Source organism: Gekko japonicus, unplaced genomic scaffold (assembly GCF_001447785.1).
Source record: "Gekko japonicus isolate JY-2015 unplaced genomic scaffold, Gekko_japonicus_V1.1 scaffold512, whole genome shotgun sequence".
Classification (NCBI taxonomy): Eukaryota; Metazoa; Chordata; class Lepidosauria; order Squamata; family Gekkonidae; genus Gekko; species Gekko japonicus.
Window position 1 is genome coordinate 745,316 of NW_015170289.1, and position 9,889 is coordinate 755,204.

The following is a 9,889-nucleotide window of genomic DNA, read 5'->3' on the forward strand; positions in this document are numbered from 1 at the left end:
GGACTCGGAACAGTTGGACTCGACTGTGCGACGTAAGAAAAACAGAGACTTGAAGAATGATTTTAAAAATTGCAAAGGATGAAACAATTACCATAACAAATGTTTGGAGGAGAGGTCGTTTCGCCTCCTGGTGGTGTCTTGGAAGAAGCTATGGTTGATCAGATGACTGTCTTAGTCCTTGGTGCTCTTGACCCAAATGATATAATACCTGTGGAAGCCTGGGAGACTTGCAGGGGGAATCTCATACAGTACTCCCCCCGCCACTTGCCCACTGAGTCCAGAAATGGTTCCCTGCCATGACCCCCATTGCTGACCCAGCTCCAGCCTCTGCAGATAAGGTCTGTGCAAAACCCCCACTATTTTGGGGTTCAGGGATATTGAAAAAACCCCCCCAAATCAGTATTTTCCAATATTCCAGAATCCCAATACTCATATTTATTTATTTGATTTATATCCTCTCCTCCCCGCCAGGGCAGGCTCAGGGCAGGCTTACATAAAATTTGACAAGTAAAACAACAATGATAAATATAGCTATAAAAACAAGACTTAAAGTGCTAGTATCAGTTTATACGGTGATGGTGAGGTAGTAATAGCAACAGGCATACTAAAAAATACAGTCAGCGGTTGTTATTACATTTTGGCAAAGCTTGGGCTATTGATGGTGGCACTGGGCACAGGGTCTTAGTTGTTGGATGTGGCTCCTTAACTAAAGGCTGGGTGTAAGAGCTCTGTTTTACAGGCCCTCCGGAACTGTAAAAGGTCCCACAGGGCCCTAGTATCTTCCGGGAGCTCGTTCCACCAGGTATGGTATTTGGATTTGGGATTTTTCAGAAATCTAATTTGTTGAAGGGAAAATTACACTGATGGGGCTCAGCATGGATGATTTGATCCTTCTTTTGGAGAAGTACGCTTTTGGCTTTTGGACCCTGCCCAGGGTGGGCTGTGCACGGCCCTCCCAGAGGGGGCAGCTCTTTCCGTCCCCTTCCCATCGGCTCTTGCTGGAGGTGCGGATGCTCGTGTGATCGGCACCTCCACCTAATCCATGGGACCTCGCCGGGACGTCTGATCCCGCTGCCGCGAGGTATGTTGCCCTGGTGCAAATAGCCACGCTCCCTCCCCGCAGTTTCCCGCCTGTGTGACCGCAGCCATAGAAATGCAAGAACTTAGAATCCTTGCTACTGGTCATTGCTCTCCCATTCATTGGTGGATTTCTCTTAATGGGCCGCTGCCAGAGTATTTTTCCTGTCTTATTGATCCCTATATTAGAAGGGTATTCATGCTGGCCCATTTTAATGTGCTCCCCTCAGCTGTGTTATATGGGAGATTTTAAAAAAATACCATTCCCGGGTAGGTTATGTCCTTGTGAGCTAAAGGAATTGAAGGAATGGACCATGTACTTCTGACTTGTAGATTTTACCAGGATTTGCGTGCTTATCACCTCGGCCCTATACTGCAAACCCTGGAGGGCAAATCTGAGGAAAGTAAAATAATGAACCTTCTAGCCTCAAACAGGGATGATACCATCGAAGAGGTGTCAAACTTCCTTTACAGAGCATATAGGAGGAGAATAGGAGGAGAAGATCTTTTTTGGCAGAAGGGATAGTGAATTAACTATTTTGTGTGCCTACCACCTCTGTACCTAAGGCTGCTGCTGTTGTTATGCCAATAAAGGTGTGTTGTGTGTTGTGTGTTGTGTGCTGAAATCCAATTTTATTTGGCCCCATTTTACTCTATGGGGACCGTTATAGTCAATGGTCCCCATAAAGTATAGTGAAAAATCCATCTGGGGGAATCCAGGGGTCTGATGGGACTGTGATCTCTATAAATGCCCTTTAACTTTGCTTATCTGGTGATCCAAAAAAGATCCTAAATATTTTCGAGATTTTGGGGGCTTGACTCTTTTGGATAGCTGAAAAAATACTCAAATATATATTTAGCTATTTTCCGGCTCAGATATAGGTGCATGCACATCCCTACTGCAGATGGGTCCCAGACTAGGCCACCACTGGGCCCAGAGTGGCTTTTGTACTGTGTCACTACCACTGCCAAGCCCTGAGTGGCTCACAAACTCCACTGACACCACTGCCAGTCCTGAAGTGGCTCCTGGAGTATGCTGCTGCTGCCAGAGCCACAGCAGCTCCCAGACTGAGCCAGGGACACAGAAATTAAATCCATTGTCTGCATGTACACAGACAACACTCTTTATTTTGGGGGGATTTAAACCTCCCACATGTAATTTTTTAAGGTTTTCATATTTTTCTGCAAACCTGGGTGGATCCCCCAAATTTTCAGAAGTATCTGTGCTGTGTCAGTGTAGCCATGATCCACTAATTTAAGTATCCACAGATGGTCCCACACTTAACTATTAAATATAAGATTTTTTGCATGCAATATTTTATTACAGACATGCCATGAAATCTGAATGTTTCTAGCATAAAATAATGCAAAGCAGCATTTACCATATTTAGTCATAGAAACAATTAACAAGATGTAAATAAACCTGTATTGTTCCTTTTCATGTAGCTTATGTCAGTTCTTTGGGGAACCTGGAAGGTCAAATACACCCAAAATTAGGAACTACACATAAAAACATATGATTGTAAATTATATCTAAAACCGCAAAAACCCCACCAAACTCCAAACAAACAATAGTATTAATTTCATATATTAGTTGTACTAACAAAATAATCTTAATGAAAACATCTAATAAATAAATGAAATGTCTTACCAACCTAATTTTGGCAGTTCATATCCTTGTGTTGTGTTGTACATCAACCAGCAATCTGACAAAATACCAAAAGTGATGAACTCAGGCATAATATGTAGGCGAAGACTGAAGACAATGCAAAAGGACCTGAGCAGCAAGGGCGAGGGGGGAGAAGCAAAAGGCCAGAAGTACAAAAATATTCAGAAAGAGGAATTTACAGAATAATCATACTTCACTGTACATACATCCAATCAATAGACTCATTCAGTCCTTATGATGTTAATGTCTGCAAATTAATGATCCAAAACATCTCTCTTTTCCTTGGGAGTCTGTATACTTGAAAGAAAAAGCAAGCAGGCATTCCACTATCCCGAATTTCAGCTGCTTATCAGAACTCTGAAGGTCAAAAAATGTTTAACAAGTGGACCCTGCTGTGTTTTCATTCTAATACAGCTTTTGTGCTCACAGATATAACTCTTGAAGATTTGATTGTCAGACCTACATACATTAAGCCACAGAGGCAATGGATAATATAAAATACATCCCATGAATTACAATTCACAAATGAGTTTATGTAAAAGGTTCTGTTTTTAGATTAATTCTGGAAAGTTCTTGTTACAGTTCAGAGGACATAACAGAGCAATGCTCACAAGGGAAAAAAAAACCTTTGGGCATTTTCCTCTGCTCAACTGTGGTGTTGTCTGTAGTGAATTATCGTAATCTGCTTCTAACCAACATATTCATGGATTGTTCAAAGCTGAACAGAGGAGGAAATTTATACCTTGGAGTATCAGATTGGAGATACAAATATTTTTCTATAACTTCCGGAACTTGTTTGTAAGTGCTATTATAGGTCAAGGGAGTAACCATCCTGTTTCCTAATGTCAGGTATTGATGAAAATAATCTGGGGATTTTTTCCCCCTTGAAAAATACTTGTTTTAGGATTCTTCATGAATACCCTCTATCTGAGAATTGACCCATCAATATCTGGGCTTGAAAATCTGTATCCAGGCTACAATTCCTTCTTAACCTAAGGAGTCGGGAATATGGCACATTCTTTTTTAGAGGAATGGATGGAAACTGTCCCTGCTAAAAAGCAATTTGCATCCATTGGTTTTCTGTACACATCTAAAAACATCAGTTTGGATTTATCAACGGTCATGTCAAATTTGATTGTGTTGTGTATGCTGTTAATGAAGTAGCCAAAACTGGTAAGGAATTCTTTAGTCCCTTTCCAAATAATAAAGATGTCATCCAAGAATCTTTTGTAGAGAACAATATATTCTCTATAAATATTGTTATCCTGGAGAATATAGTTGTTTTCAAAATTATCCATAACTAAGTTGGCCAACTCTGGAGCAAATTTACATCCCATAGCTGTGCCAGAGATTTGCCAGAAAAATTATCTTTGAAACTGAAAAAAGTCTTTCTTCAAACATAATCCAGCAGTCTGGCACAGAAGGGATGAAGGTGGACTGGAGTGATGCTCCCTCCTGTCAAACACTTCATACAAAAGATCGAGCCTTGTTCTGTGGGATATTTGTATAAAGAGAGACTACATCTAGAAATCACCCCCTCGGTATGCGGTTGTATATTATTGATGTACAGATATGTTTTAATTTTTAAATAGATTTTATGGCATAATATATTGGTTTACAGCCTTCAACCACAAGGGATAGTCGATTTACAAACACAATAATAAATAAATTAAATGGTCTCCCATTTGGTCTCCCATGTTGGGACGAGTTTTTAAATTTCTGGTTTAAATCCACCCTTGCTTTCACTTATCTGTAAGTTGGATCTTCATTTAAAGCACATGTGAAAAACTTTTCAAAAGGGCTGTCAAAATTCAATGAATACAGTTCTGCCCACCTGGTTTGTGAAGAGGCTGAAACTGTGCAACATGAGTACTAATCACCCACAAACACACCCCACAAAAAAGCAAGAAACTACCAGCTTTGACACAGAGGTCAGGGAAGGGAAAATTTCGTCATTGTGATGATATAATATTTTTCATATTCTCAACTAATTACCTAATTAAAATCACAGTTTTCTTATTAATTAGAAAGAGTATTTTAAATGTAAGCATTAATGCATTCTTTTCTGTTTCATTTGCCCAAGTACCGAATGTCCTCTTTTTTCCCAACAGCTATTAATATTACTTCTCCTAGCTTCAGTGGTACAGATGCCTTTGGCTATACTTCATTCCTAGCTTATTCAGCAATTCCAAATATCAGCCTCTACTACAAATTCCATCTGAGATTTCGGTTGGTGAATGACAATTCATCACTTCAAGATAACCTGATATTTTTCACTGGGCAGAAGGGCCAAGGTAAGTTCATTAGGCTGCATATAGAAAAGACCAGGAAAATAAGGACTTTTTAAAAATGATATGGTTTGCTATGTTTTTGTGAGAAAAAATGCACATTTATCTACAGAGCTTTCTTATGGTTACATAAGAACATAAGAGAAGCCAATGTTGGATCAGGCCAAAGGCCCATTGTTAGCCTGATTGCTTTATCTACAGCAAAGGCAAGATAAATAAATGTTTGGTGGTCTTTTAGCCTGTTTATACAGGAGTCAAATTCTCCCATGAAGAACTTCCCAGTTATAAATGGAGACAAGGCTTGTATCTTGAAATCAAGTTGTTGTTTTTACTGAGTAATAATATTTGGCTCACATACATACAATAACAGAATCACACGCACAATCATACAAGTTCCTTTAGTATTATAGAAAGAAATACAAAAATAGTTACTTTAGTTACTTAGAAATAGGGATGAGGCTGAAAGATTGTATGCTCACCCATTCTGGAAGTCCAGGTCTGTTGCAGGTATTGATTGGAAGGGGAAGGGAAGCATCCCTGGGGTTTGGTGCTCTCGCTCCACGTCTCCAGAACATGTGGCTGATGTGGTCTGGATATCTCTAATTGCGCATTTTAGAGATATCCAATATAGAGCTTCATTTTAAGGAAAGATTGGGGGGTTTATGATGCATGGCCAGCCGACCCACATCAGAAGCAGCCGAAGCTCTGTCTCTCTCTCTAGCAGCAGCATGGTAGTTAGTGGAATGAGGCTGGTTCCCACCTTTAAAACAAGGCTTCAGCTATCTGCTTTGTTCAGCTAAGCATAGCTCAGCATACCAGCAGAAAGCAAAGCAAGGCTTCTGCCCTATGCCTTATTCAGCTTTCTCTCTCTCTCTCTCTCTCTCTCTCTCTCTCTCTAGCAGCATGGCAAAGGCAGGGAGCAAGGCAATGCAAGGCAAGGCAAGTCAAAGAGACCAGACAGAAAGTGTGCTTTTCGCTATATAGTAAAAACCAAGAGGGAGGTGCTTGCCTGCTCGTAATCTCACCTGATATACCAGATCCATCCTCTAACTTCTCCCTATTGGCTGCATGTAGCAAGGGGCTGGTTACTGTGGGTGTAACGACATTTGAAACTTTATTGCTATCTCCTGGAATTCTCTTGTGGTGCATCTCAACTTCAAGACATCTCCTTTGTTGTGCTGATGACCCTTGGCTTTTTCCACAGGAAACAGATTCTAATGCAGATTAGATTTCTGCAGTACGTGACACTCACTCTTCTCGGTAATGGAGAATATGGTTTGCTGCTATCAAAGGCCCACCATGTTCGTCTTGTTCCCACCAAGATGTCTCTCTTGGTCAGTCTCTGCCAATCAACGTGTATTTATCATTAGGATTTTTGGCTCTAATGTGCATCACCTTGCACTTGGCCACTTTGAACCCCATTTGCCACATTGACGCCCACTTGCCCATCCTCGACAGATCCCTTTGGAGTGCCTCACAATCCTCACTAGTTTTCACCACCCTGAACAATTTCATATTATCGGCAAATTTAGCCACTTCACTGCTTATTCCCAACTCCAAATCATTAATGAACAAGTTAAAAAGCTTCGGACCCAGTACTGATCCCTGCGGTACCCCACTGCTTACCACCCTCCACTGAGAGAATTTCCCATTTATACTCACTCTCTGTTTCCTATTAATTAGCCTCCTGCCAGTAACCATTGTTTCCTGCCATCTGTCCAAGAGGAGGTGGGAGGGGAGAAATGCTGATATTGCACACAGCATGGCATCATAAAGAAAACCTGGATGTTATGTCACATACCTCTAGGAATTGCCAGAACAAATTCCACCATGCTGTCAGACAGGGCAGTAACTCTCAGACACAATAAGTCATTTGATTGGCTTTATTATAGAAAGTCAGTTAAGTTGCAGACAAGTCAAACTCTTTGACAGAACTGAGGGACATTACAGAATTAGGAACTACAAGACTTTTGATCCAGCCTCCATACACACGTCATGATTACATATTAATTAGGCAGGTTAATACAGTTCAATTAACTTGGTGAGAATGTTTATCAAATGATACTCTCCTGAGGCCATGAGAAATGAGAATAGCAAAAAATTTCCCATAGCCTTCACAGGGGAGGTTCCACTTTACAGTATTACACAAGCACAGCTATCTACGTTCACACAGGCCTGTCTCAATCTCTCCTTCTCAGGAATGTCAGAGGAGGATCCTTGCTGACAGATTGAAACCAAGCTAGCAGGTGCTACATGAGGCTTGGGAACTACAAGCGGGGTGGAAATGGCTAAAGCTGTTAAGTCGACTACTTAACAAAGAGTCAGAGTCAGATTTCAGCAAGTGATTCAGCTTTATTGAGCAACATGTAACACAACTAGAACAGAACAACCAGAACAACTTTAGCACTGCAGTTGTGCTTCTTTCAAACTCTCCCGGGCTAATGTAGCCATGCCTTACTGTACATAACAACCAATAGGATTGTAACAATAATGTCCAATCACAGATGTTCCCTCTCAGGGAACTTGATGGTAGGTGATTGGTCGGCAGCTCCTGGGCTACCGATAGGGATTGCAAGATTAGGATCCTTGCCCAGGATGAAGCTTTACATGGTGTTTCAATGATTGAGTACAAACACAGTTTCCCATTAACTTGAATACACCACAAAAGCAATAATGATAACATTCAGCAGAGCAAAGCAATGTACATCAGAGATTCAGACATGCACGTATACTGACCCAACGACAAGGCAAGGGTCTGATTCTGACACATGCACCTGGTAGCTGACCCAGTGCTATTGGGCCATAGTTTTCCTAGTTAGAGGCTGTTAGGAGGAGGAAAGGAGGAAAAGCTGAAGATATAGGAACAGATAAAAATAAGTAGGCTGGTGGGTGGGAAGAAGAGAAGGAAGCAGGAAAGGCAGAGAAGCTATGAGGGCTTTCAGGGAAGGGAAAGAAGAAATAGTGGGGGAGGGATAAATAAGATCCACCCTACGAGTCTTTGCAGGTCCCTTACTTGTATTATATATTTTAGACTTGTAAAGCTTGGGTTCCACCTAGAATTTCCACAGGCATGGGGTGGGTCACAGATTCCCCCCTCACAGCAGCCCCAAACACCCCTGAAATGCTGCTGTTGCGGGACAGGGAAATCAGAGGTTTCATGTGGGAAGGAGGGGTATTGGTGAAAATCACCCCCAGATCCTTGGGCCCACAGAAATTCTATGCGGGATACAAGCTATTCTGCTCCCTGCTTCCTGGTCAGGAGCACAAAGTTAGTTGGATTTGGGTGGAAATGGAGGACTGTCAGCAGCCCAATTTACCCTTGCAGCATTCCTCATTCCCAGTCTGTTTCATGCAGGCAAGATATTATACTGTTGCCATTGAAAGGGGGTTGTATAGAACTCTGAGCTGAGAATTTAAACATTTTCCACACAGCAAAATCTGCAGTCAGCCACCAGAGGGCATTAGAACACAAGCTAGATGGAACAGGGAAAAATGAGGAAGTTGTTTCCTTTGCACTGTGTGGCATTAACAGAGTAATCCTAAATAGAGTTATGTTCTTGTAAGCCTATTGACTTCAATGGCTTTAAGATAATTTAGTAAAGAAGTGGTTTTTAAAAAAATAACAGTGCTATACTAGTTCTCTTTATGAGGAGTTGAAAAATAGAAACAGTGTAAGACAAGTACATTACATTTAAATTGACCAAATCAATAGAAATGTTTTCTTTTTTTAAAAAAACAACCACTTATATTTCCTCAACACTTATTTAATATTTTCTGCATTTCATCTACTTATAACTAATAAACCTGTATGTTCTATGTTCCCTAAAACATCATTGTTAAGTGCAACTGATATTTCTGAATCAAGAATGTTCCTGTATATTGTTTGGTTGAAATGGGTCAAATTCTCATGCAATTAATGTTTTGGAGATTCAGGCTTCCAAGAACTTTTCTTGACACAATTTTATCTTAAATCAGGTAATAACATCAAATCACTGAGTGGCTCAAGGTCTTGAAATTCCTGTATGCTCTGTATGTCTGTATGCTCATGACGTTGACTCTCATATCTGATGGATATCTTCATGGAAATGAGTACTACCATAATTGTTAGGGTCTGGAAATACAATAGATTTCAATCTCTGAAAGACTGCTTTATATTATTACTAGGAATAAGGCCTCTTGTGGAAATAAATACAACGAGCTCTGGAAAGAGGCTCTGGGAGAGTGCCCTGGCCTTGGGCACTTAGCATCAATTTGCAGTGGCAACCTAAGCATGGTATAATAACACAGAGTCCACCATTTTCTCCAGGGGAACATCTCTGCCATCTGGAGAGCAGTTGTAATTCTGAGTGATCTCCAGCCCTCACCTGGAGATTATATATCAAAAATGAGAGCTCACGGGAGGAGATGGTATAAAGGGAGCGGTGGTGCAGGTGGTTAAACACCTGCTGTAATAACATCTACGAACTGTATAGCAGTTCGATACCCACCGTGGCCAGAATGAGCACCTGGCCCTTTGTCCCAGCTCCCGCCAACCCAGCGGTTCGAAAGCGCACTTAACCAACTAAAGCGCGAGTAGATAAATCGGGAACCTACCTTAGAAGGTAGGGGGCACCCCCCCCCCCACTCTGGGGGTCGTTGGAGGGCCGGTCTCGGCGAACGGCGGCGGCGGCAGCGAGCGGAAAAATGGCGTCCGGGATACATCAGTGGCGAACCTGACGGCGGCGGAGAAGGCGGAGCCAGGACGACGTGCGAGCGTGGCGGCACAGGCGGGCGGAGCCGTAAAGGACAGAGCCAGGACCGTGCCAAGCATGCCACACACCAGAGGGGCCTACCGATCCGCCGCGAAAAGAGGACC

The 9,889-nt window shown here is 41.9% G+C and overlaps 1 protein-coding gene across 1 annotated transcript in view; it reads left to right on the forward strand.

The window, feature by feature from the left end:
• Positions 1-9,889, forward strand: part of LOC107116028 (protein eyes shut homolog) — a 300,578-nt gene that overhangs the window by 238,762 nt on the left and 51,927 nt on the right. The window contains 1 exon segment of the mRNA XM_015417875.1: positions 4,858-5,040. Within this exon segment, the coding sequence (XP_015273361.1) occupies positions 4,858-5,040 (183 nt within the window).